Consider the following 27,800-nt stretch of genomic DNA (forward strand, 5'->3'; position numbering starts at 1 on the left):
TTTGTTTGTGTTTTAAATATGTCCAAACAAAATCCTCATGTAAAATGTCAATCAATATCCTCATTAGCGTTGTGAACTTGTTATTAACACACACACACACACACACACACACACACACACACACACACACACACACACACACACACACACACACAATAAGGGTACCAGGTAAGGCGGGTACATGGCACAAGATACAAACCTAAAAAGTATTTAAAATGAGAGGCACGCACAGTGTAAGAATAAAATTCATTTTAGATGCCCAAGGCAAGAAAACAGCAAGACTTAAGAAAAGAGTGAGGCACTAAGAAAAGAGGGCACAAGCAGGAAGACTGAAACCGCAAAAGAAAGTGAAACAGAACTCAGCAAGGAGAAGGCAGAGTGTGGGAAGAGAACTACACCAAAAACCACAAGCAAGGAGGACAAGTTGGGTTCCACTACATTGGCCAGGTATGTCTTTTTTGCCTAAGGTGAAAATGATAATATATCCTATCCGGTTGAAGAAATTTAAATGTCAGTAGCTGTGTATGTCAAAACAAGCAAGTGTCACTCTCCAATGTGAAATGAAACCCTGACAGATGCCGAGAACAAGGGATGCATTATTAATAAAAAGTGGCAGAAACAGTTGCACTCGACACGTGCCATGCCAAACTGTCATGACAATATGGAATAATTGAGGTCACAATATGTGGCAGTGCTGGGGCGACATTCCCCCCACCCACCTTTCCACTTCACTGGCTGAGTAGACAAGCTCTAGTCTTATTAAATGATCATCATTAGCATTGCCCTTACATTTTCTACTCTGGGAACACGAAAAAAGAAAGACACTTGGACATATCCAAGTGATTCATCCGCATAATGTGCTTGATACATTTAGACATCTGTAGCTAGTGCATCCCAACTTTTCTATTCACTTAGTTCCATTGAATGAATGAATGAATGAATGAATGAATGAATGAATGAATGAATATCTATCTCAAAGCTCAAATTTATAAAAGTCAATACAACTTGTATAAAGTGTCTGCTGTATACAAGATAAACATATTAAATGGTGTTCAAATCAGCTCATAATTTCAACTGCTCCTCGAATAACTCTCATGGTTGAACAAACAAATGAAACAAGCAATAAATCACCTGCTGTGAATGTGTATAAAAAGGCAGTTTGAAAAGCTCAAAAACAGACCTAAACAGAACATTAAAAAAAAAAAAAAAAAAAAAAATGCTTATCAAAACAACTTTAATATAAACCAAGCTGGCTTTGAAACAAAATGTAACACAAAAAAACCAAAAACCTGATTTCTAGACAACATACCAATTGTCATTATCTATCCAGCCCTTTTCCATATAAAAATGATCAAGAGATTTTTAAGAGGGTATTCAAAGGACTTTTTTTTTTTTTTTAATTATCGCTTTAATATATTGTTGCAGCATGCCGCAGCCAGATCATTTGTATATTACTACTGGGGGTTGTACAACTTGTAATATGCCTAATTAAACAAACCTACACAAAACTTAATGAAAAAGATTAACAAAAGCATTTTTGTTTCATGGCCTAAGGGATGAGGAACACACTAGCACATAAATGCAAGCTCCAGAATTTGATTCTTGGCCACTGCTGTTAGCACATTTTAAGCTCAAAGCAACTCAAGTCGTACAACATAAAGTATAGTACAACAACCCTACACTGAACAATTAATTATACTCCAAGTTAAATCCTTTCAACAAAACCTAAGATTCAATGCTTGAGTTTTACTATACGATAGTAGGAAATCTTTGAGTCAGGAGGAGTGCAGGAAAAATGGAGAAGGGGGGTAAACAAGTTGTAGCTAGAGGGTATGAAGAAACATAAGGGATGGGAATGAATGAGTTAGGAGTCTTTCCAACACCATGAGCTGTGAGTGTAAACCCATATGCTGTAATGGCTACATACCGTTTATTGACTTTCACTGCTTCATCTGCATTCAAAATGATCTACAGTTAAAAATCAAGGACCTCATGTAGCAAGGTTGTGCCAAGCATAGGCCTACACTGGTTTAGGCAAGAAAAAGACTGCCTCCCTGAAAGACATCAAATATATTATTATCTCTCTGTCTTGGAATAATTTGACACATCCTCAAACAAGTGTGGTTTGTTTAGATGCTTAAGATTCATAACAAACATCTACCACAGCTTTAAAGGCACCATTCTTAGAGGCTAAACTACGCCATTAAAGCACACTGTGGACAATGACACATTATGCTTCTCATCTGTTGTTTTCATTTGGCCAAATGAGTGGTCATACACCTATCATGTCCACTTATCATCAGAGTGGTATTTCGCTGTAAATCTAACATCTCAAGTCATACAGGGTAACATGGCTGGCATGGATGAGTCCAGTGAAGTGGAAAAGTCATTTTGAAGCAAATCAGAGATGCTTCATGAGTGTCTTGAACCTTAAAATAAACTGAACATGTTGTGGATGGACAACGAGTGCAAACCATGACTGCAATTCTTGAGGCTAGAATAAGAGAAAATGACATTCAAACTTAGTTGACCCACAACTGCTAATTTTGTCAATGTCCAATGAAAACAAATTTTGAGGCAAACCTGATCTGCAATCAAATAATTTTATAAGCATTCACTGGTATGGTGCTTTTATGCTCTGAGCGCCCCGTGCCGAGTTGGACATCACATCATCTGGGGGCACGCCATAACATTTGTGACACCCTAGCCGGTCATGCAGTTTTGTAATCTGATGCTTTGCGCTAGGGCTGCACGATTAATCGTTAGAAAATCGCGATCTCGATTCATACTTATGTGCGATCTCATTTCCAAAAGACAACGACGAAAAAAAGAAAGAAAGAAAGAAAAAAAAAAAAAGACGACTGTACCGCATTTTGATCCGGGACGTACTCTGCATGAAAACAAGCGCTCACTCTTCCTGCTCAACAAATGACAAAGGCGGAGCCTTATACCACGTGATACAGAAGCTGTGCCGTGTGATGCTAAAATTAGCAGGGAAAAAACAACTGAGAACATGTCAGGGATGACGAGAAAGTGACAGGAGAAAATCCGTTCCGGTCAACCACCCAAACATCAATAACGGGAACCTTATACAGCGCTTCCCTATACACGTCGAACTCCCGCAGGCACAAAGAAATTACGGAGGCTATTTTTCTATTGTAGCATTACCTGCTCTATACACGCAGTGTTGAGCAAAGGTGGAGACAGAATTTCAAGCAGTACAACATTTTGCGGCAACAACAAAACGTGAGACATTTGTTGTTTTTATGTTCAGTCTCAACTGTTACGAAGTTGATGTGCAGTTAATAAGTGCAATAAATATTTATAATGGAAAAGAAAATCGTGAGAGAATCGTGATCTCAATTCCAAGCCAAAAAAAAAAAAAAAAAAAAAAAAAATATCGGGATTCTCATTTTATGCAAAATCGTGCAGCCCTACTTTGCGCCGTGGCCACCACAGCTGGGTCGAACAGTGTACCCTCGTGTCGGTTTTTACCGCCACTTTAATGATATGCCAGTGCAGCAGCTCAGAGATATCTCTCTCTCTATCTATATTTGTTTGTTGTTTTTTTGTTTTGTTTTTGGGACAAAACAAAATCCAACAAATGGGAGCAGATTTGCATCTACATACAAAACATGTCACATTAATCCAGTGATAAGACATCAGCACTTGTGGAAAAATTTTCCTTTTGAAGGATAAAAATCAACAGTTTTTGCCATTAAGTCATCTTTTTTTTTTTTTTTTTTAATATTAGATACTTCCCCAAAGGCAAGTGAACTCTAAAAAAGGTTGTGCTCTTGGTCTTTATATGTCCACTGAATCCTTAAAATTCTAAACAGATTTCACAGGCATGGCATGCAGGGCCAAGGCCAGGAATAAATATATTACTTTTTGTTACAGACAGAATAGTAATTTTAGCATTTAATAAATCAGCAGGCTCAGTTCTGACATCCAGCAATGGTGGGTGAAGTAACTGCTGGTAATGGCTGAAAAATCAACTTCTCAACTTTGAGGCAAGCAACTAAAGCAGCTACCAATGAGAGCACAGGATACAGTAGATTGACATGACAAGGTAGTAAATATATTAGGGGGTCACCAAGGCAACTTGGAGCTTGGAATGTCCACTAATGACCAACCATCAGTGACCAAGAAATGACCATCAAACAAATAGTTTCCTGTGTGGACTGGGCTTAATTGTCTCTAGCTTGGTCATTATGCTCTGCAATATTTAGTATTGTAATTTTTCTCATCTTTTCTATATGTGTATAGACTTTCCTAAGTCTTTTCTTTCCGCTGAATTTCAGAAACAAACTAGTACTTCAGTTTAAAAAGTTGTTCACAACAAGAAATATTGAGCAAGACCACATTTCGCAATTTAGTTTATATATTGAGTACTATGGGCAGCACGGTGGCATGGTGGTTAGCACTGTTGATATTGAGTACTATACTTTATGACATTAAGCAAGGTCAAGGATTAGCTATGTAATCACTTACATAATCGAATTAATTGTCACTGACAGTTATGTGTTGGTATTGGTGTGCCTGCAAGTGGAACAGATTATGTAAAGACTCGCATATTACACTCACATAAAGTCAAATGTTAAGAGTTTAACTCAATCCATGCCAGAATGAATTGTGTTTGTAGTCCGTTGCACAACCTTTGACCTTAGAAAATTGTTCTGCCTACAATAAAGAAGATGGGACGAGATAACATGACAAGAAAACAAAACTGAAAAGAGACTTACATTGCCCATATACTCAGACAGAAGGTCCTGGAGAGCCTGGCGCACAGAATTGCATTCGGCCACAATGCGCTCCCTGCGGTCATCACGTGTGCATGAAGAGTCAGCCATGAGGGCAGCACCACTGATGATGCTCTCAAGGCGCTCCTCCAGGGAAGGGCGGAAGCGCTCCTCGCTGAACGCCAGGGGGTCCACAATGATTTGTTTCTGTAAAGAAAGGGTCAGAGGGAAAATTACACAGGGAGCAAAAAAAAAAATGCACAATCATGGTACACTGATCTCTCCTTCACAAAGCCCAGAGTAACAAGAAAGGAAATGACTGAACTGACTGACTCTGAGGTGAGGTGGAAAACCAGAAGGGAGGAAAGTGCCATGTTGTCTTTTTTTTTTCGTCTCTGTACACCCTGAACAACAACAACTTCCTTTTTTAGCGCCTTTCAAAGGCAGTGTTACAAAGTGCTTTCCACATGGCAAAGAATAAAACAGATGTGTCCAACCAGTAAAGTTCATGGAATGTGTGTAGTGATTAAATTCCTCTATCTACACCAATTTACGCCAGTATTCCCCACAACGCCAAATTCTATCCCGACTTTATGGCTTGAATAACGGCCACAAAAGTGTTTTTGCAGAACATTATGAGCCAATAATATTTTTATGTTAAGCTCTTATATCTGGCTGAAGCCTGTTGAGTGATTTTTGATTTACACCTGACACAAGTTCACCTTAGTGGTCCCTGTTAAGGTGTTTACAGTTCAAAAAAAGGAAACTGGTCAAACATTTAAAGTACTAAACCTTGGGGTAAAGAAGGATGCAGTCTCCAATTGAACAAATACAAACCAGCGAGTATATACAAAGCTGCATATACTCGCTGAGCAAAATTCAAATCTCTTCATCACGACCCACTCTATAAGACGCTGAAATAAATTAATGTAAACTGAAAACAGTAGTTTCCAGCAGTAATACAATAAGAGGCCTGGTGTGACTGAGGCTTTTTATAGAGCTTGTCTGGAACTGTTGTTATCTGAGTGTATCCAGAAATTGTAATGAGACTGGCAATTCTAAGATTTTTGGCAACTGGCAGTTATTTGTAAAATGGTCTGTAGTCCATGAAAGCATGGCTAAGTTTTTGGGGGGTTTTTCTTCACTGACAGTCCACCCTCCTGCATTGTCTCTCAAACTCAAAGATGGTTTATTTTTGTTGTGGTGGAAGGGCAGCAGTATCAAAGGTAACGTTAAAGCCACTAAAGGCAAAACCCTGTATTAAACTTCAGAAATTGTAAAACAAATCTTCAGGGTTAATTGATTATCCGGGACAAAGTGAAAGTAACTTTTGCTGTCAATTTAAATACACTGCTTCAAGTTAAGCAGGTAATAATGATAAAGTCTAATATACATTCTCTTTCTCTCTCCCCAAAGCAACATGTCCTGGTTTAAAATGGTCCTACCACAAATGGTGACGAAAATAAATTCTCAGAAAAGGCCACACTTCACATAGTTAACACACTCTGCTAAAAAGCCATTAGGTTCCCACACAGAAAAATAAAATGGCTTATATATAAAAAAATATAAACACAAAACTAATTTAGGGATAAAGAATTTAAGAAAATAAGGCACTGGCAAGGAAAATGGTTTAAATGGTGTAATTTAAGGCATTTAAAACAGGCTGAGCCTCCACTGTACAGTTTGACCCTGGGGCGGATATACCTTTTGCAGGTTCTTCATGGGAAAACCAAGTTACAAAATGTAACCCAAATGTTGTTTCTAGTGTAATAAAAACAGTAACAGTAGAGTTTGTGATTGAGAACCCCATTAATTTATTAGCTAAAGAATTGAATACAGTAGCAGATGAACCTGAACACATGGTGACGACTTAAACCTTAGTAAGCTTGAGAACTGCTGCAAGGTGCCTTGTTTTGAGTATTTTCTCTCCTTTCAAGTTCAAACCATGCAGCAACCATTTGTGCATTACTGAAGGGAGCATAGTCATCCTGGAAGAAATCACTTTCATCATAGTTTAAATGCTCCTCCAGTTAATTTTGTTTAGGCACTGCTCGTTTTTCTTAATTTAAGCTTGATTATGTTCAAGTAAGGTTTCAAGTTTTTTTTTTTTTTTTTTTTTTTTTTTTTTAAATCAAACAGCAGTTGAAAAACAGTTTCCAGCTGTTTTAGGCATGTGCCCTGCTTGCCCAAAAATATCTCAGAAAAGGGTGTGGCAAAGAAAGTTCCTTGACAAAGAAGAAGGAAAACAAAAACTGCTGTGATATGTGCCTATAGACCAATTTCCACAGGCTGTATTTTTTTGCCGTCTCAGTATATATTTTCTATACAAGTCCAATGAACGTCAGCACTTACAAAGTCCTTAGTGCAAAAAGGCCGTCAGCATAGGGATTTCTTTTTCCCCTCCTCACTGTGCTCACAGCGTTCTTTGTTATAAATAGTTCAATTTTTGAAACACTGCTGCCCTCAACAATGTCACTTGCCTCTCAACCAAAGTCAAGAAGGTTTACAATATTAACACTGTAAATATTGATGAAGGACTGAACTCAAGAAGTAACCAAAAACAGGACACCATCGATACTTCCAGCGCAAAAAAGACAAACAAAAAATATATATATTTTCTTTTTAATTAAATCAGATATTCTTCAGGGGTCTCCATACTTTTCCATGCAACTGTACAACTTTCTTTTCTTTCAAGTATTAGTTGGGTAGTATTTATCGCTCATCTCAGTCTAAGAGGTGCTCCAGCAACCCACACTTTTTTCCATATATCTGTAGGACAAGGGAGCCAACTTAAACGTTTCACTTCACACGGGTAAATCTGCTGAGAAAGGCTGCTGGTGGTGACTGCGGAGGGTTAAGGTATCAATACAACGTTTGTGACAGTCTAAGACAGCCAACTTACTCGGGGAGAAATGAACTCTGCAATACTGCTGCAGATGCCCTATTGCTGAAAAATATTCAACAATTCAGCTGTTACAATCGTGGTTTATTAGGCAGCCCGCCCTCTATCACTGCCACCTCCAGCCCCCCTCCGTTATGTCTCATCTGACCTCCTCTGCTTGCGTGTCATATCACCATGGCAACAGGCACACGAGAGAGACATGGAGGAGGAAAAAAAAGAGAGAGGGAGAGAGATGGCGGGGGTTGACTCATTTGCTAATTTTGCCTTGCACTTGAAAGTGGGCACCACAACTAGGTATTCTGGAAAAGGCCTGCATTCCAGTTTATTTAGAGTGTGTGTAATTACCTGTAAAATAATCACTGATGCAACAGATACAAGGGCTTTTTTTTGTCACCTGATCAATATTGATTAATCACTCAGAAATGATGCCGTTAGGCAGAAAAGCTTTCATACTAATGATCTTTTTATTCTAGAGTGAAAAAAAATATTTTAAACACAAAAAAAAAAGGGCTTGACGCAAGCCAACTATGATATCATCAAACTCTTTTCTTTCAGCCATCAGCCTACCCTTGCCCTAAAAATACACATTTGTTCAATGCACAAACGGCATTGTGTTATATTCCCAAGTGGGACTACTTTGAGAAGTAATGCTTAGTTGATGAAGGACACTCAAAGAAGACGGTCTTACATAACACATGTACTACCTTAAGTATAGTTTTAGTCAAGCGTTTTGTTTTTTTCTCCTATTCTAGCGGGTACTGAATCAAACGGAGAGCATCTTGCCTTTTGGCTTATTGAGTCCACCACCTCCAAAAAAGAAAAGCAACAAATCCTTTAAACATTGGAATTCTCAGGCACCCTAACCGTGACAAAATTTGAAAGCCTTTAATGGTTTTGTCCAGGGGTCATCTAATACATCAAGACACTAGCAGCAATATAGAAATCAGGGAATAGAATGCCGCTGAATTTTGGCGGCCTACAGTCATGGCAGGCGAAATAAGCATTAACAACCAAGTGAGTAGATCCTGAGTTATTTCTCTCAACTTTCAGGTGAGTATTTCAAACAACTACCCTTCAACAGGAGTGAAGGGTAGTGCTGACATATGAGGGTGAAGTAAATACATTAGAGGGTTACCTAGTAGCGTTAGCAACTGCCTGTGACCAATTCGCTAGTTATAGGACCCAAAACAAGATAAATAAACAGCAAAAAGACTAAAAACTGTAACAAAACCACTTAAGGGCCTTCCGAAACCAATTCTTCACTAAAATACAAAATGTATCACATCACACATAAGATTGCACACACGCACAAAAAGCTAAATAAATAAAAACCTGATTATTAGCCTGCAGAGTGTGGTTGACATTAGCAGGCGCCTTCTTTTCCCCACACGTTACTGTAGGTTCACATTTCTCCACTAACAACCACACCAGATTACACCCTACATAGAGCCATTCATTTTCTATATCAAAGTTCTGAAACATGCTGGTTCACATGTCTGTCTTTCAGGTTTCTCATTTACATCTCCCCTGAGAGAAAGTGCACAAGGGGGGCACTGCAGCCTGGTGCATGGCATAAGATCTCAGAAACAACAATTAACTGGTGTTATACATTAAAAGTAAAATAAATCAAAAAAAGGTTGTTTAACCAAAGATGTCCATCTTTGTTGGTACAAATCTTTTAACTGTCAAATTGACTACTAATTTCAGAGAGATACAAATAAGTATCTCCCAGCTCTAGATGAAATAAATAGGTGCTTTGGCCATTACCAAATAATTTTTAGAAAACAAATTTTGTTTAGCAAATTCAGTTAACTCGAGTTTCATTTACTGAGGAAAAAGCACTGCTTTCTTTTACTAATGGCAACACAGACTCATTACCTTTGCATGCAGATCTTGCTTACGCGCAGTCACCCTTCCCACGGGTCACATTCTAGGCCGGGAATAACTGTGCAAGCAACTCCCAAACCTCCCATGTCAACCAGCAGAAATACCATGGTCTGCAATAACTATGAGTAATTAAACAATGCATCATACAGCCACTGGCTAATAAAACATGAGCATGCGAATTGCATCAATCACACGAATACACAGTGTCTCAGTATGAGCAACACATCAAGACACTGCTACTTGCGAAATGACTTAATAACCAATACAAGATGAATAATTCATTGAGCAAAAGAGGACACAACAGAAACCTGTACTTCTGTGGAGCTTAATTTGTCTCGTGGATTTGTTGAATGTCTTTGGACTTTATCTTAACATGAAAAATCTCTTGTAAACAATAAGTTACTTTGCAAGTGTGACAGAATAAGTGGCAATGGAAGAGAAATCAGGTTAATCTTCTCTGCATTTATCACCCCAGGCTGCATTAAGTTGATTAGCTTTGTGTTTTCCAGCTGTTATCCTGATGTTGTTTCCTATAAATATTATGAGTACATTATCACACGTTTTATATACCTTTCAAGTTCATTTTTCTTAAGCAATACATTTTGTAAAACCTGACCCATCACACATCCTCATCACAGGTAAAAAAAAACAAAAAACTTTACCATTTTATGCGACAATAATGTAAGCTCTAAGACTCATGTTACTTTAGTCATTTTTAAAAGCATATGGCAGTTATACTTTTACTTTCGTGGTTAAATTTGACTGATGCTGTGTCACTACCTCTGCACTGTAATGTTGCTGTTGGCAACTTGTTTCAATAAATACGCACTTCAGATTAGGCAGTGCGTCATCAGTGACAGTAGCTCATTGGAAAAGGACAGAAGATGACCTTTATTTTCTTTGCTCTACATGTTGATGCCTGCAAACTGCAATAACTGATTTATTTTATTTATTTTATTATTTATGTCATATATCGTCAGAAATTTAGCACATTTCCATTGAATGTTGTGATACAGCTTTGAGGCTATATCTCCACCCCCTCTCCGCCCCCCTCCTTATGATGCGTTCATAAAGACGGACTAATCTATGTCCTTCAAAGAATGGAGTAGTAGTGAGTCAAGCATGTGCCTTAAAGCCATGTCCCAAGTTTGTCCATGTACCTCACTAACTTTGGGGGGTTTTCATCATTTCATGAGTCAGTTTGGTTAGCTCTATATACTAGCATTCTGACCCAAGTCTAATGTTTCGTCCTAGTCAGGCCTTTGTTGTTAGACTTAGGAAAAATGTCATTTTAAATGTCATGCTTTTCTAGATTAAGCAGATACCTGGAAGTGTGACAAGTCAGGTTGTGACTTGTAAGCCACTCATTTGACTTACATCAAAATTGTTGAGGGCATCGGCAAGCTCTCCACCCCCTCCTGACTGACTGAGTGCTGAATCTCCGGTGGGAGTGGCCTGGGCAGCATTGGAGATGCCGGACACTGCAGACTGCAGCTGCTTGTAGATCAGGTCACGGTTGGCCTTGTATGCTGCCACGTCAGGATGCTGCAGGCAGGCACGGGATGCTGTGTACAGCAATGGGATGTTCCTCTGTAGCACCCCACGGGCAGCAGCCATTTGGTCCTTGTGCTGAACGTCCTTTAGTTCCTAGAATTAAGAAGAATTAAAAAAAATTTTAAAAAAAAGATCAGAAAAAAATGATAAAAATGTTCAACTTTGAGGAGGAACAGCTATGGGAGGTAGTGTGGTAATATACTTTATATTCAAAATGGACTTGTCATGCCCTTACAAAGACACCAAGTGTAGCAGTTTATTGTAGATGACCCAGATTTTTTTCCGTCCCTTGCAGAAAATACAGTCATAATCAGGTCAATATAAAGTGCCTTTGCGATTTAATACATCACTATTCAGACCATAGCATTGTACTCTAGTTACAGATTCACAGGAGGAGGAGAGGAGATAGCGATCACTACCCCCATTGTAGATTTATTATACATTTACAATGAAAAAAAAAAAAAAAAAAAAAAAACAACAACTAGCTTACATACACCAACTACTTCAGCTCCAACTGGACTACTCCCAAGGCTTTTATCTCTACTACTCATTTGCAATTAAGCCCTATTACTTCCTGATTTCACTTTTGTTAAACATTTCCATCCACACCCAAATGTTGTAGTTAAAAAAGTAATTTTCTCTCAAAACTATTATCAGTTAGATGACTCGATGGCCAAGAAGGAGAACATACTACTGATCACCAATTCCCAAAGCAGTGAGTCCACTATTCAAATTCCAGCACGCTGGGACATTGGCAAAAGGTCACAACCCACTTCCTCTCCTCCATCTCCATCAGCAAAGTCACATAAATGTCCAAAAGCAAGTTTCAACACATTACACCATTAAATAAAAAAAAAAATAAAAAATGTTATAGTATGATGTGCTAAGTAGCTTAAGATAATAAATGTCGGAGGGCAATTGACATTTTGGTCTGTTTGACCTTCATTTTCAATTGCAAACAAGGTTTCACTTTTATATTATATTCACAGCCCTATGACAGCTGGAATAGACTCTAGTGACTCTGAACTGAGTAATGCTGGGCAGACACTGTGCGATTTTTGGCCCATTTTGAGCCGATTTGAGTCGTTCGACCGTTTTGGCGATCGGCCCGATTTTGGCCTTCATCGTGCGTCATGCATCGTGTAGTATACGTGGGGTAACGAGAAGCAATTGACACCTCACAACCAGCTCCCGATCATCAATCGCTTGGTCGTGAGGGTGTCACCGCAGTTTCTCACACTGCGCAAACACAAATGTCAGCGAAAAAGACGGCGCAGCACGGCAGTGCAGCGTGTGATCTGGAAACAAGCGATGGAGGTACAACTTGTAGAACTATGGCAAGCTCATCCGAGCCTTTTCGATGTGGCCTCACAAAATTATCACGACCACAACAACCGTGAAAATAGTTGGATCTACACTGCTGCTCAATCACAGCTGCCTGATCAATGTTTTTCATTAGCAATTTAACAAAGTTGATGATGGTGGTGTGCGTGTCTGTGTGAGTGAAAGACAGAGAGGGAGAACGAGCGACAGAATTTCTGTTATAACCTTCGTTTTATGGAGGCACAGTGTGAGCACTCGGGTCGCATCAGAGCATCGGGTCGTATAGTGTGAGACCCTGCATCGTGACCTATGAACTTCTAACCCCTGCGAGTCAATCGTACAGTTTGAGCAGGAGCTCAATCGCGCGACTGGAAAAAAAAAAGGGAAAAAAAAAATAAAATAAAAAATCAGTGTCTGCCCAGCTTTAGTGGAATAAAATTGATGGATGAATGATTTGGGAGTGTACAATATTTGTGTAGATTTTAGCATCATTTTATTGATGCTAAAATCTAAAGTTTTGATTTTGGAGACAAGCTAGTAACTGATTTATAAAAAAAAAAAAAAAAAAAAAAAAAAAAAAAAAAAAAAAAAAAGCCCATTATAATCATATATAGCTATATAGCCCAGCTATAATCATTTTAAAAACACAAATCACTCCGATACTTGTATACTAATTAGAAGGCTGAATTTAATGCAAATTTTGGGACATGTTTCTTTCTCACTCAAGACTTTTATAGTCACTTGTCACTGTGCTGTTTGGAGCACGTTTTTGGTTACAAGTACTGAAGTCACTCAAAAAATTTCCAACCGTGTTCAAGCTATAATACAGATTCTGTAACTCTGCTCCTGTCTATCACTTTTTTCAATTACCTGCTGTCTCTTGGCAGCCATGGCATTCAGCTTGTCCACTTCTGGTTTCAAGGCCTTGTATTGGATTCCCAAATCCTGTTCTGTACCTGCGTTGCGCACTTTGGCCAGACTGTCCTCCACCTGAGCCACACAGATAGAAAGAGTTGCTGCAATACTGAAGACAGTAATTGAAACACAAGCAGTACTTGACTGAATTAGCAGTTTGCACAACATTAAGTGTTAACTTAGATTAGTAATGTCTATGCTTGCTTTTAAAATTCAAGTATGAGTTAGGATTAGAGCTGGGCGATATGAGATTTTTTCATATCACGATATGTTTTTTTCATTTCAGTCGATAACGATATCTATCACGATATAAGCCAAATAACTATATTTGTAAGATTTAAATGTGCCGTTGCTCACAAGTAAAATGTGAAATAATCAGCAGCTTGTTTTGATTTAAATATTTATTTCTCATAATAAGTTCAACAGGGTAGATGTACTTAAGGAACATGAGACTTTTTCAGATAAATAAAGGCAAATATTGCAAACTACACAAAAGGCAGCCGCTAAAGCGTTTAAGTTTCAAAATAGAACAAACGAAACAGACTACTAAATTGTCAATTCCACTTAGAAACAAAATATTAATTCTAAAAATAAATCTTAGTTTGTTTTACAGAAGGACAAAACTGACTAACTTTTGTCAATATCAAATAAACTGAGAACTAAAAGGAAATTCTCAATCTCTCCTTGTTGTATAGCTGAGCTTTTCAAACAGTTTTAACAGTTACTTTAGTCTGACAAAAGCCGAATGACGAATTAGCGCTTCCAGTCAGAGACTGAGGCTACGTCCACGCGTACACGGGTATTTTTGAAAACTGAGATTTTCCGTTTTCGTTTTAAAAAATAATCCCGTCCACACATAAAGGCAGAAATGAAGGAAAACGCTGCTATGAACATGCCAAAGCAGCAGGTGGTGCTAAATTCCTAACCGTGCAGAAATGTTGGCCAATCAGAAGTCTAGAAGCCTCGGTGGGAAAAAGTAAACAAAGCTGGGGCATAGAAGCAGAACCGAGTCGTATGTGTGGAGGGACAGTAACTGTGTGTATATGTAAGCATTTAAACACTGCAGAGAGTAGAATTAACAGTATTGTAGAAATTCATTTCACCGAAACAATAACGTGGCGCAGTGTGACGCATGCACCAGTTTATTGTATTTCCAGACTTGCTTTCGGCACAATTTACAGTGCACGCTACTCTGTTTTTTGTCAGACTTGAAATAGCCGAAATACCTTCCCACTACGGAACTTCTATGGCTCTTCCGTTCGACAATCTCTCCGGCATTGGAACCATCATCTGTTTTCTCTTCGGTCACGCTCGGTTGATTTTTCTAGTCGGCACACTCATTTCCTCCATTACGCGCTGGCTCCATTACCCGCTGGCTGCTTCCCAAACAAACACACGTGCGGCTTGGCACTTGTGCTGTACGTAACAAGTCACGCGACGTGACGCTGCGGCTGTGATTGGTTCGGCTCTGCGCTACTTAATTTGGCTGACCTTTTTTTTTTTTTTTTTTTTTTTTAAGAGGACAAGAGCGGCGAGGTCTATCGCGATAGCTTAATTTCTCTATCGAGTAAAAGTTATATCGCGATACATATCGTTATCGTTCTATCGCCCAGCTCTAGTTAGGATTGATCAATTAAGACATCAAGCTGTTCCCAAAAGTTTGAGAGAATGCAAGATTTCAATTTGCACTTGAATGAAGAGGTTGAGGCAATTACTGACAAATAGAAATATTAAATCAAACTGATTCTACCAACTCTGCATTCACTTCATTGTTAGTGACACTTTAATTAGAATTATCAATGTATGTTATGCATGAGAATTCAACATCTCACCAGTTTAAGTTGCACGAGAAGTTTGTAGACATCAGACATGTCTGCCAGCACCAACAAGTGCGTAACTGCTGACAGGAGGGCCCTGGCTGCACGAACCATATTGCCTCTCTTCATAGATGAACAGGGGTCTTCTGCAAATTCTCCAGAGGCCTGACGCATTGACTCACCTTCAGGTAGAGAAACAAAGCACAAAAAAAAAAAAAAAAAAAAAATCAAAAAAAAAAATCAGCTCCATATCCAAGATTTAAACAGAAACCTTACATGAGAAACCTGTTCAAAACATTTTTACAAGCATTTGTCCAAAAGCAACCATTTTAAACCATTATGACCTTTTCTTTCTGAACCCCCAGGCATCTGTGACTGGGAAAGAGTTTTCACATCTTTCACAGTAACAAAAAGAAAAATAAATAAAAGAAAACATGCTACTGAGCTGTTAACATTGATATCACATTTATTATGGGAAAAATAGTGAGTATTATTTGGGACAATATTTTATTTATTTATATTTGTGCTTAAAATGTAGATACTTTTAAATATAATTCTATTGAGAATTGTAAAGTTTTTAAAAAAATATATTTTTTTAAAAATGAAATGGACAACAGCAGCTCATCCAGTGAGGAGTAAGGCCCTGACTAGTGATTATAAAGTCTGTCTCGCATGGGCAACTGCCAAGTCTCTACCGGCCTGTATTTACTGCAGAATGTCTGCAGGTGCAGAAGGGTGCAAAGGGAGCCACAGAAAGCAGCGGACTAGTGAGCCCCGTGAGACTTGCACAACAACCATACGGTGAATGACAGAGAGACGAAGCCAACAGCCAACTGTCATCTGCTACTGCAAGCAGACTAGGCGAGAGACCCTGAGCAATCCAGAGAAAAGACAGCTGTAGACAACTGATAATCCTTCCAAGGATTGAACTACATAAATGTCCCGAGTTCTGCTTCCTCTAAATGGATACTGTTGACCGAAGGTTCTCCTTTAGTCAGCAGATGAGCTGAACCTTTTAGGAAGGGGGGAAAAAAGTGCACCACTGTGTTTAAAACAAGGACAGTGTAGCATCCAGTCGAACTGAGAAGGCCAGAACTGATGGTTGTTGAATGACCTTTATTATTCCTTGCCGTGTATCAGACAACGAACCAATGTAAGAGCTAAACAAACAAACAATTACCATATTATTCATGTAACACCATCTTAATCGCTCATTACGCTGGTCTAACGTTTTTTTATTAAACTATATAATACATATTATGCATTTCAGATTGCTCAAATTAAATCATATACATTACAAACCTTGTTCCCCTGTCGACTGTAGCTAGAACCATTCGTTACCAAAATAAAAGCACAAACGTTATATTACGTGAATATGAGCTAGCTTTACATATCCGCCGTTACAGACAGCATAGCAAAAATGAAAACAGAAGAATAACCACTGTATACCAATTATTTTGTTTTCATAAAATGCCAGAAGCCCATATGACAACCAAGATGAAAATCTGATTACTTGCCCAGCTCTACCTGGCACATGCCTCATGAAGGCAGTGATTTAGAGATATGAGACACACATTCGTACACAGCAAGCCATGTATCACAAAATCTGCATAAAATGCTTTTCAGTGGGACTTCCAGTTGAGCTTTGATGGAGTAGGAAGCGAGTCTGGGAGCTCGCGCCAATTTTGATTAAATTGTTATTTATTCGCGCGTTTTGGCCATATTTCCAGTCCTGTTTTGGTTTGTGGATTGTCTTGTTGAGAAGTTTTACTCGGGCCGGCGTAAAATGGCAGCAAAAAAAAAAAATGTTAAAACCCGCAGTACTATTCAAACACAACTGAGGCCTAGTTTGCAAACCGCGACCACACCCTCGAGTGAGCGGTCGTCTCCTGCAAAGCCCCCCCCCCACATGTCAAGCTAATCCTGATATTGAGGCTCTCAAGGTCGAGTTGCTGGCTTCACTGAGGAAAGATATCGCCGACATCTTTAAAAAGGAACTTCAGGATACTCTTGGTGATGCTTTGTCTACCATTAAGTTCGACCTGCAGGCGGTGAAGACGCAGCTGGCGATCGATAAAGCTGCCAATGGAGGTACTGGTCTGTCACACACGGACCAGTACCTCCCCTTTGACTCCCATCACCCTCTGGAACACAAACTTGGAGTAATTAGGACCCTACACCACCGGACAGAACATGTTCCCTCTAAGCCTGAAGGAAAAAAAGAAGGAACACACGTGTAAAGGAAGCACTTAAAACATGCAGCTATCCTAAATGGGCGTTCTAAAAGTCAGCAAAGAGGCACAGAAAAGAAGATCAGACACCAGCGAGGAGGATAAGAAAGACAGACGCAACAACATTGTCATCCCCTATGTAGCCGGTGTATCAGGAAAAACTCAGGAGAGTTTTCTCCAAGCACGACATCCCAGTGTATTTCAGACCCAGCAACACGCTCAGACAAAAACTGGTTCACTCGAAAGACAAAACGCCAAAACACAGACTTAACAATGTGGTGTATGCTGTACAGTGCAGCGAGGAATGCCCAGACCTCTACATTGGAGAGACCAAACAGCCACTTCACAAGCACATGGCACAACACAGAAGAGCCACCTCCACAGGATAAGACTCAGCTGTCCATCTGCATCTTAAGGACAAAGGACACTCTTTCGAGGATGCCAATGTTCACATTTTGGACAGAGAGGACAGATGGTTTGAAAGAGGAGTGAAAGAAGCCATCTATGTCCACTGTGAGCGACCATCTTTGAACAGAGGCGGTGGTTTACGACACCAACTCTCTGCCATCTATAATCCAGTTTTGAGTTCCCTTCCCAGACGCCTTAACGCCCACTCACATCCTGGCCCATCTGATCTCAGGAATTCGCATGATAAGGTGGGGCCAGGTTTCACCATGAACTCACCCGAAACTCTGGCTGATTTGGACCCACGCCCAGTTTCACACCTTGGCTCAGGGGATTAGAGGATCATCAGGGGGTCCTTTTGTCCCTCTGTGGGGGGGTCACTCCCACTAGGTTTATATCTGGGACTCTCCACCATTTGACCTTAGAACTGAAGAAGCTTCTCGGATGAGAGGTGAAACGTCTTCAAGCAACTTAAAGAAGTCCAGACACTTTTCTTTGCAAGCTCCTTTGACTACGATGACCTGGATGACTGAGAACCTTCACAGACGTTTTTCTCTCAGGTCCACCAGTCTTATTCCAGGATTGATTTTTTTTTCCATCGACAGAACTCTTAATTCATGTGTTAATTCTTCTGACTATTCTGGTATTGTAATATCTGATCATTCTCCTCTGCTATTGGATGTTCAGCTTTCTACCCATAAACGTAGTCCTCCACTTTGGAGATTTAGCTCTCTCCTTCTGGTGGATAAAGAATTTTGTGAATTTCAAGCTCTATTGAGGAGTTCTTGTCCTTCAATCAGGATGATTCTGTTTCATATTCTCTGCTATGGGAGACTCTTAAATGCTACCTGAGAGGTCAAATTATTTCTTACTCTGTCCGTGCTAATAAAAAGATTAATGCCAGGCTTAAAGAACTTCTAGCTGCAATTAGTAACCTTGATCAAAGTTATACACTGAACCCTTCTCCAGAATTACTGAAGCAGCGCCTTGATTTGCAAGCAGAATTTGATCTTATGTCAACCAAAGAGGCTGAGCACTTATTACTACGCAGTCGTGGCTCATATTACAAATATGGTTACAAGGCTAGTCGCTTGTTGGCACATCAGAAAAGCGCTATATAAATACAGGCCATTTGTGTTGATCTGTGTGGGACTGGGGGGGGGGGGCGCGTTGTTTTTTTTCATATATATTAAGTTTATTTACTTAGGTTGATTGTATTTCGGTAACTGCAAGTACTGTTTTCTTTTTTCAATAAAAATATATTTTTTTAAAAATGCTTTTCAGTGCAATGAATCACTTTTTTGTGGTTCATTAAAAGACAAAAAAAGAAGAGTAAAAACACAATCATTAATAGTAGTAGTTGCCTACAGGGAGTGACCAATGACTGAACACATTTTGTTTTTGAAATCTTCATCTGAGATATAGGCATTTGTCAGCGTTTCTGGTTATACATGGATACACACACACACACACACACACACAAAAGTAAAGGGAGGTCAAAACCACAACAAAAGGCTCGGTGTCTGCTCTGTCCAGCACCATGCTTTGTTCTACATTGGATGGGTCTGCACAGTTGACTGGGCACATAAATAAATTCTGTAGTCATGAACAAAGCAGGAAATCAGTAGTTTACTTCAGTGGAGACACATTTAACCTCAAACTCTGAAAAAGACCGTAAAACCACCATCGTTGCCCCAGAAATGCGCAGCCACAAAAAGAAAAGAGAGAAACAAAAAAAAAAGAAGAAAAAAAAAAAAAGAAAACCTGTTGTGTCTACCTTTCTAGCATGTGGTGCAGCTTTATAGAAACTGGAGAGGAGATATGACAAGCAGAATGAATAATTTTCTTTGGCCAGTGTGATGTGGAATAAAGATGAATGAAAATTAATTTAGCTGTTAATGTTTACCTTCAGTTATTAGGATCTTGCCAAACACTTCACATATCTCAACCTGATTATTTAGATAGCAGATCTATTTTTTATTTTTATTTTTTTTTTGGGGGGGGGGGGGGGGGGGGGGGCAGTGAAATATAGAAGTGCTAACACAGAAGCCATTTTCCTAGCTTGCCTGATGCATTCTGGAACTAACTGACTAGTTCTGAACAGTATCTATACTGTGGTGTACGTTATTGCATGGAAGCTTTCAAATTATTTACACAAAATGTAAATAAAGGCCATTATTACACTGTCACACATTTTACTATACAAGTGATTGTTTAACAAAAAAAACAATTCTAGGACAAAATCCTACTTGAATTAAACCTAATGAATAAACCAAGAAAAAATTTTTTTAAAAGGCGTCTTCCCCCAAACTGTCAAAATTTCATGTTAAATTTCCATTTTGACAGAAACATAAAGGCAGTTAAAATGACTAATTTTACTCACCGTCTTCTAAAATTTCACTGTTCAAAGAAATTAACAAACAAATAAGCAGAAATGGACAGATTTAACACTTTGGGATCCAACGTGTCCCTTCTAGCTTGTAAAGGAAGATAGAACGTTGGAAGCAAAGCAGCTTGGCTGCTGTGTTCACACTAGATCCACGCTGCCAAAATACTGCTTTGTTCAGAGAACCAGTTTTAAAAAGTTTATATAAACACTACAACGTCAAACAGACAAGCAAATAGACTTCCTCCCAGAAATGATACATTTTTTACTGTATGTGGCAAATGTAGAAAGCTTCAGTCATTCAAAGGCGCGTGTATCTCAACGGACAACACTGCTGTGACCATCTGTGAGCCAGAAGTGGCTGTGGCTTTAGCAGCACCACATCAGCAGCAACTGTCATATCATCAACTGGCTTCAAAACAAATCTACAGTTACAATAACTCAGTCTCCAATATACCACCAACAGTCCAAAAGATTCATTAAATAATCCCTGCAGATCTAAAATAGAGCAATACTACAAATACCTAAGAAAAGTGAGTCATAAATAGGGATGGGTACCGGTATCCGGTTCTGACATAAACGGTAGTAACCAGACTGAAAAGCAGCGCACATTTCGGTGCTTTATTTCGGTGCTTTTTTTTTTCTCCCTGAGATGTCATACACTTTGAATTCTAGCCAATCATTTTACGTTTCCGAGGATAGTAGGCAGGTCCAGGTACATACGTTCTTTTAGAGCAGACCTACAGATTAAAAATGCCCAAGGCCAAGCAGTCAAAAGTCTGGCTGTACTTCACAGCAAAATTTGCAAACTCAGCAGCCTGCAACAAGTGCTTTAAAGTGATACTGTGCAAAGGAGGTAAAACCTCAAATCCGATGAAACACCTGGCGACGCATAGCATTTTTTTTAAAAGCCGAAAAATGCGCCGTATTTGATAGCTTGCTGCGAGACCTCACACCGAGCGCATCTACTGCGGGTGGGTTGCCTGTTATCGAACCCGGAGTTAGCAACATCCCCCAAAAACACGAAGAGGAGAGTCCTGGCCCCTAGCCCTGCCAGTGTAGCAGAAAAGATGACGGATGATGATGGCAGCAGCAGCCGTTCTTCTCTGTGTGAGTAGCTTAATGCTGTCCGTGTGTAATTTACGTTGAGTAGGCTAACCACGTTATTACATTAATGCATGTAAGGTGAACTAGCAAACACCGTTGTAGTTACATGCAGCTGTCTTCTTGTTTGATGGCAGATGCTCCCTTCGCCCTGGCCAAAAAGGCTAAAATGACCAAAGAAAAAGTGGAAAACAGTTAAACATGAGAGGTTTTTGGACAAAGTTTGTGTTTTTTCCCCATTGATTAAGCACTGCTTCCAGCCAAGAGTGATACCATATATGCCCCATAGCTGCAGAAAAGGTTAACATTTTTTTCTTTTTACAAAAAAATAAAAAATAAAACCACACAAACCCAGCTGAACATGAGGTTTTTGGATCAATTTTGTGTTCTCCATTCTTTAAGCACCGGTTTGAGCACCGTTTAAGCACCGGCACCGTTTCAAAAGTACCAGTTTGGCACCAGTATCGGATAAAACCTAAACGATACCCATCACTAGTTATAAAGAAATTATTGAAACCTCAGATTAACACAAAGATGTTAATGTTTCCTGGGACATTTACTGAGACACTACTTGTTACCAATAATAACTTTTTAATTAAATTTAACAAAATCAACCATTTCTCTTGTAACTTTACAGTAATGAAGGTATTTTTAAAATGCACATTTGGAGTTTTTCTTCCTACTTCAGTGAAGCATTGTTTACTTAACTAAAAGTTGCACCACTAAAGGCATAACACACCACTCGCGCAGATTCTGCCCATTTTAGTCTGACAGAGCGAAAGCAGTTTGTGCAAATGATCGACAACACAAACCTCAAACACAGTCTGCTACACCCATAGGATGTTACTCCCCCCTGAACAAAATCAATAAGGCCATTTTCAGGGGACAGATAGTGATCAGTGCTCCTTTAATAAACTTCCATCTGTTTAATGCTCACCTGCGGCCCACCAAGTGCATGATGAAATGATTAAAATGTATATCACACAGTAAGGCTCCAAAACAGCAGGACAACAAAGACACAGAGGGAAGGGCAACAGAGATGGAACAAGGACAAGAGCAGACAGAAAGGACTGAGTAAACAAAAAGTCTTTAAAAGGGAAAAGAGGGCATAATTGCTGCAACAACCACTTGAACATGCAATATATACAGAGTTTTTATTTATTATTATGTCAGTGATTTCTTTGTGTTTCCTTTTAAACAGCTGGTAATCCACAGCTGGGTAGAAAATGCTTTCTGAATCCAGGGTGGTTTTACCCTACTCAATGGCTATATTATCAGTCTAGGCACGCTCCACTGAGCAGCATGGCATAGCTGACAGCCAGGCCTAGGCACCAGCTAACAGTCACTGAATTCCAGCCCAGTGACAGCTTACCATAACTACAGTAACATTCCTGGGCACTGAGCACAGCACAGGCTATCTAGCAACATGTCTTCTACCTCCCAAATACTCAGAGCTGAGCTTGAGCAGGGGACATCTAACTCACTGGGCATCAAGGGGAAGGGGGGCAGAGGAAAAAAAAAGAAGAAAAAAAAAAAAGAAAAAAGGACAGAGCTACAAAGATGTCACTTCAGAAGGTGATAACAGCCACCCTCCAGTCATAGCTCCTTGGTCTCAATGGTCTCCTAGCGTGTCAAAAGACGGATATGATATACGGAAAAAGAGAGAGTCAATGAGACTTGCTGTGTGGTTGTTAAGATGATGGAACCTGCTATCGCAAGACAAATTGTAATTGCATTGGCTGGTGATTTTTATGGTGGATTCCTGTCTTGAGACTTGAGGAAGTCATGAAATTGAATTTGAAATGGACTGTGCGTGGGAGGCCTCCCACCAGGCAGGTGGATATAGCCATTTAAATAAATTTGACATCACTGGTGACATCTGCAAACTTTTTTTCCTTCTCTGGTCTCCGTGGCAACAACTAAGAAGGGAAGCATTCTGATTAAAAAGCGGGAACAACAGTGCACAGCTCATGTGTCACTTCTGCCATATGAGTTTGTATACCACTAATCACCCCAGTAAGATGACTAATTACACAGAATAACAGACCTCTCCACCAACACAAGCCTCCACGGATCACTTTTGACGTTATCTGCAATATCAGGGTTTATTCTGTTTAAAAAAAAAAAAAAAAAAAAAAAAAAAAAACAGAAACGTTTTGGCCTTAGATAAAAGGAAAATGATCAGGGCTGTGATTTTGAAGTTTTTCCAAGCTAAAATGCATTTTGTTTATCAGTCCAAACCACAGGAAGTGTATTGACCTCTGTTAAGGCTGCTAACACACTCTTTGGCTATGTGAATCAATCAGACTTGTATACAGAGTCAAATCCAAAGACCTATTCTGAGCCAGGAAAAATCTTGAATACCACCAACTTTGGGTACAAATAAACCTTACAGACTTGTACGCAGATCCAGGTGTAGGTGCAAACTTGTGCCCTGTCTCGGTTCTAACAGTGGGCTGTTAACGGGTACAGAAACCTTCCTCAACCCACTGTGCTAATCATAAAACCCCAGTTCCGCAGAGATGAGCACAATAATGTAGGGCCCAGAGAGTGTGTGTGATATCACTCCAATGTTAGAAGAAATATAATAAAACTGTAAATCGGCATCAATCTTTTTGATGCTAACCATAACATAAATCTTCTAAATTTTCTATCATACAAAACCTCTTTTTTTTTTTTCACAACTGTTGATATTTGGCAATCAGTACAGAACGTGCAATTACATGTTACACCCTAATTTGTATACATTTTATGATTTCTGGCAAACACAAGATTTAAATTGGAATTTAGTTCTTCGTGTGAGTACTACATAGTTTATAGTAGACTGCTCAGTAAGGATTTTTAAAAGCCAAGAATACCCCACACACTACCCAAAAATAAGTTCTGAACATTAAGAAACAAGTAAAATAATACTGATTTGATGTTATGCAAACCTCTATAATATAACCACATCTTGGTATCCTTCTATAACAAAAACAAAGGACAAGAAACGGGAGGAAGCACAGAAAATACAACACTGAATATGGTGAGGTTGATTCTCAAATTCAGATAACTGGGGAGTATCCTAACACTGCGCTAAGAGAACACGCAGGCTTCTCTGGGAAAAGTGGTTAAATTTGATCCCCACAGAAGGTACGGGAATGACACCATCTAGCATGAAATGAATCTGAACCATGTGCATGCTTAAACTGAAAGTCTATTAATGGCCTCATTGAAAAACCCATTTCTAAAAGAAATCTATCAGACTCAAACCATATTCTTATTTCAAGGATTTTTGCTGGAGTAGATGATGTATACATAGCTTATGGTTTATTTTTCATCCGTCCTATCTTAAGAGGCACTCTGTACAAGCATGAAGCCACACTGCTGCAATTCGTATTTTCAATATACCTTGCTTGCGGACATCTTCCACAGCAGCAGTCAGCTCATCCTTGAGGAACTGACTTTCCTTTGCAATCTTTTCGCCTTTTTCAAGGAAGTTCTCGGTAGCAGTCTCCACTGATGCAGCCAAAACATGGGCCTTCTTAGAGCGTCCCTTCCTCTTGTTAGATGGGCCTTTATTGCTGGTGTTTACCAAAGTGGTGACCTATGGCAGAGATTATTAGGATATTATATACCTGCCTACAGTTAATAAATTGTGATAAGTCTAAAAAAAACCAAAACAAACAACATATGACATAGTAAGGCAAAATAACAGTTCTAAAATGGTGAAATGCAAGAATGAACCACAGGGGGGAAAAAAACACCACATTTTTTCACTTTGCTGTTTTGTGAAATAAGATGTGTAAGGTGCCTCATTTTAATAATACTAATACTTGTTGTATTACCTGTGTGACCAGAGGCTCCAGTAGCCTTTCTACTGCCAGAGTACGGATCTCCAGGCTCTTCGGGTCCCATTTAAAGTTGATGTTTGGTGCGGTGTTGCTAGTCATGATGTCTAGTTTACTGGGTTTCAAAAAAAATAAATAAAATAAAACAAAAAACAAAAACAAATGACAAATTAATTCTTCTGAAGCAGAAAATGTAGACTACAGAAAAAAATGGACATCTGTCCTTTGATTACTCAATATTTGCTTCCCTGAATGACTTAAAAGTTATAATTTCTCTTCACAAATCAAGATTTCTGTCAGATTATCAGACTAGTGTCTAGAACTTGGTGCATTAAAGAAATTATTAAAGTCCTTGTTAGAGCCAGCAGTGCTCCATTGCTTTCAGAATGAATGCCAACGGCAGAGCACAGCAACACAGTGGCCCAATTTCAATTTCTCTTTTCAGGCAGTGGCTGTGACTCCATTGATTAGCTATCAAACATGGAGGGGCAGGGATAATCAGGATGGCCCGAGGGCTGAGAGGCTTCAACTGAAAAGTTGGTCAGCTGTATTATGTGAGGAATTACAACACTAGCTATTAGCCTACATTACCAACAAAAGTACAAACATATTAAGAGGGGAACATGGCAACCATGGCTTTCTAATTTTATAGTGAATCGTTATATATTAGAGCTATTTTCAGTTCTACTGTATTATTAACCACTTTTCTTCTTTCTAATATACACAGAGTTTCTACCCATGAGTTAACACGCAGTGAAACTGATAATGTTGTATTGAAAGAAAAAGTGTAATGGGGGAAAAAAAAAAAAAATTCTGTAAAGGTTGTTTGAGGAAGACGTCTGTTTGTCCAGACAACATGACGCATTTCCACTGAAAGCAACATTAAAATGCTAGTCATGAGACGAAGGTTAATCTGGGCCAGCGTGGGAGAAACTGCGTTCGACTGCTCTGTATGGGCGTGGTACATGTCGCAAAGTGATATCTACAAATCTCTGCAAATTAAATCGAAACCGTCTAGCAGGTTTGGGGGGGTTTATGTACGCGACTTAGGCAAAAAATAATAATATTAACGGTTTAAAACTGTCAAACTAAGCCATGTGTAGGTACCAAGAAGTGTATATAATGTATCCAAACAGGAAAAATTACGTAACAAAACAGAAACATGTTAACACTTGCTGAGAAGCACTAGGGTGGGTCAATCACCTGGTGTGCTAACATTAGCTCAACTTCCACCTGTTGCAAAAACTACCTAAACAAACGTCGGTTTTACCCCGTCAAAAAGCGTTAAGCGAGAATATACAAAGCAGAAGATACTCGTGTACACATTTAACAGCCAATAACTGTCCACCTCAAGTCATTTTCAATACTTTATTAACAGCAGGCTACAGGTAACAGGTAACCAGCTTAGCTTAGCGTAATGCAGGTTGCCTGCTGTAACACGGAGCTCTCCAAACACAGCGATGAGCTAAAGCTAATGCTAAGCGACAAACAACTGTTAGCCTGCTTTCTGCGAGAAACTTTACCGACGGCCCAAACAACTAGTCCACTCATTTTGTTTAAGTATTCATTGTATGTAAAGTAAGAAAGACTCGTTATATACTCACCGACAACAGTCCGCTAGACAAAGTGAAGTTTAAAAGTTCAAAATGGAGGAATGGGAATTACGGAATTCCTTGCGTCAAAAGTTCTCCTCCCGTTTCCTCGCCCCACGGACTTAGTTTAACTGCGCCGCTCACTCACGATAAACACTCCCTCCGCTCGACGGCTATACAGAAAAGTATCACAAGAGCTCCAGCAAGTCAGCTGAAAAGTTTCGGTTAAGAGAATTTCGATGGCGTAACGTATTGCCCAACAATAGATGAGGTAAAAGGAGGAGGAGGGGGCGCTGGGCGGTGACCAAGTTCCTGAACTTCCAGGCAGCGGGGAAGGGAGGACACGGGCCACAGCAAGTCCGTAAAACCAGGAGGTGTTTTAGGCGTGGCGCTCGCTGTGTATGTCCATATATGGATTAATTACTGCTTCCATAAAGGCAGGAGTAGGGAAGAGCTATTTAAACTGTTGGGCGAAAAAACAGACTTCTGACAGAGGATGGAAAATAAACTGCAAGTAGTTATTATGAAGAAATCTGATTTTTAAATATGACATTTGATTTGAGGGGATTTTCAGACGTGACATTTTGTTGTAATAGTTTTTGTTTTGTTTTTTCTGCCAGGATTTCTTCGACATTCAATCGTAACGGCTAAACTAGAAAGCCATAAAAAGATTTACTCTTCTTAAGTCTGTCACAACAGAAAAAATAATCATTAAAAACAGTGAAATTCTCCGTGAGCAAATCAGTTCATTATCTCGTATTATTGCTAACTCGTGTATTGGACCTTTGTCTCCTGTCTTTACTTTCCTCTCTGCACTGCACCACTCAGTGACAGCAATGAGGCGGTGTCGATAACAAACTCCAAGGTTTAAGGTTATTACCACAGGCAGTGGCTCTTTTGTCTGTTGCTTATTTTCTTACTGTCTCTCTGTGTGTGCGTCGCTAGCACAATGTAAAACAGAGCCTTTTCAAACTGAAACCTTCTTTTTGTGAAGTATCACGAAGACTCACAAATAGCTATTTGCGTTATATAGTGCTGTGCAAAATTCATTAGAATTCTGCAAACTCTGTTTTTTCCTTATTTACTGTACTTCTATTTATCTTAGCACATAT

General features: G+C 39.3%; 1 protein-coding gene across 1 annotated transcript in view; it reads right to left on the reverse strand.

Annotated features, from left to right (window-relative positions):
• The window catches only part of ctnna1 (catenin (cadherin-associated protein), alpha 1), a 77,380-nt gene extending 50,347 nt beyond the window's left edge, over positions 1–27,033 (reverse strand). The window contains exons 1-7 of the mRNA XM_026189554.2: positions 26,701–27,033; positions 25,094–25,211; positions 24,657–24,852; positions 15,156–15,322; positions 13,279–13,398; positions 10,909–11,178; positions 4,746–4,949 (exon numbers count right to left, since the gene is read on the reverse strand). Coding sequence (XP_026045339.1) covers positions 4,746–4,949; positions 10,909–11,178; positions 13,279–13,398; positions 15,156–15,322; positions 24,657–24,852; positions 25,094–25,198 — 1,062 coding nt within the window. The 5' untranslated portion in view covers positions 25,199–25,211; positions 26,701–27,033. The remainder of the gene's footprint in view (positions 1–4,745; positions 4,950–10,908; positions 11,179–13,278; positions 13,399–15,155; positions 15,323–24,656; positions 24,853–25,093; positions 25,212–26,700) is intronic.
• Positions 27,034–27,800: the final 767 nt, after the last annotated feature.

Source organism: Astatotilapia calliptera, chromosome 2 (assembly GCF_964374335.1).
Source record: "Astatotilapia calliptera chromosome 2, fAstCal68.1, whole genome shotgun sequence".
Taxonomy (NCBI): Eukaryota; Metazoa; Chordata; class Actinopteri; order Cichliformes; family Cichlidae; genus Astatotilapia; species Astatotilapia calliptera.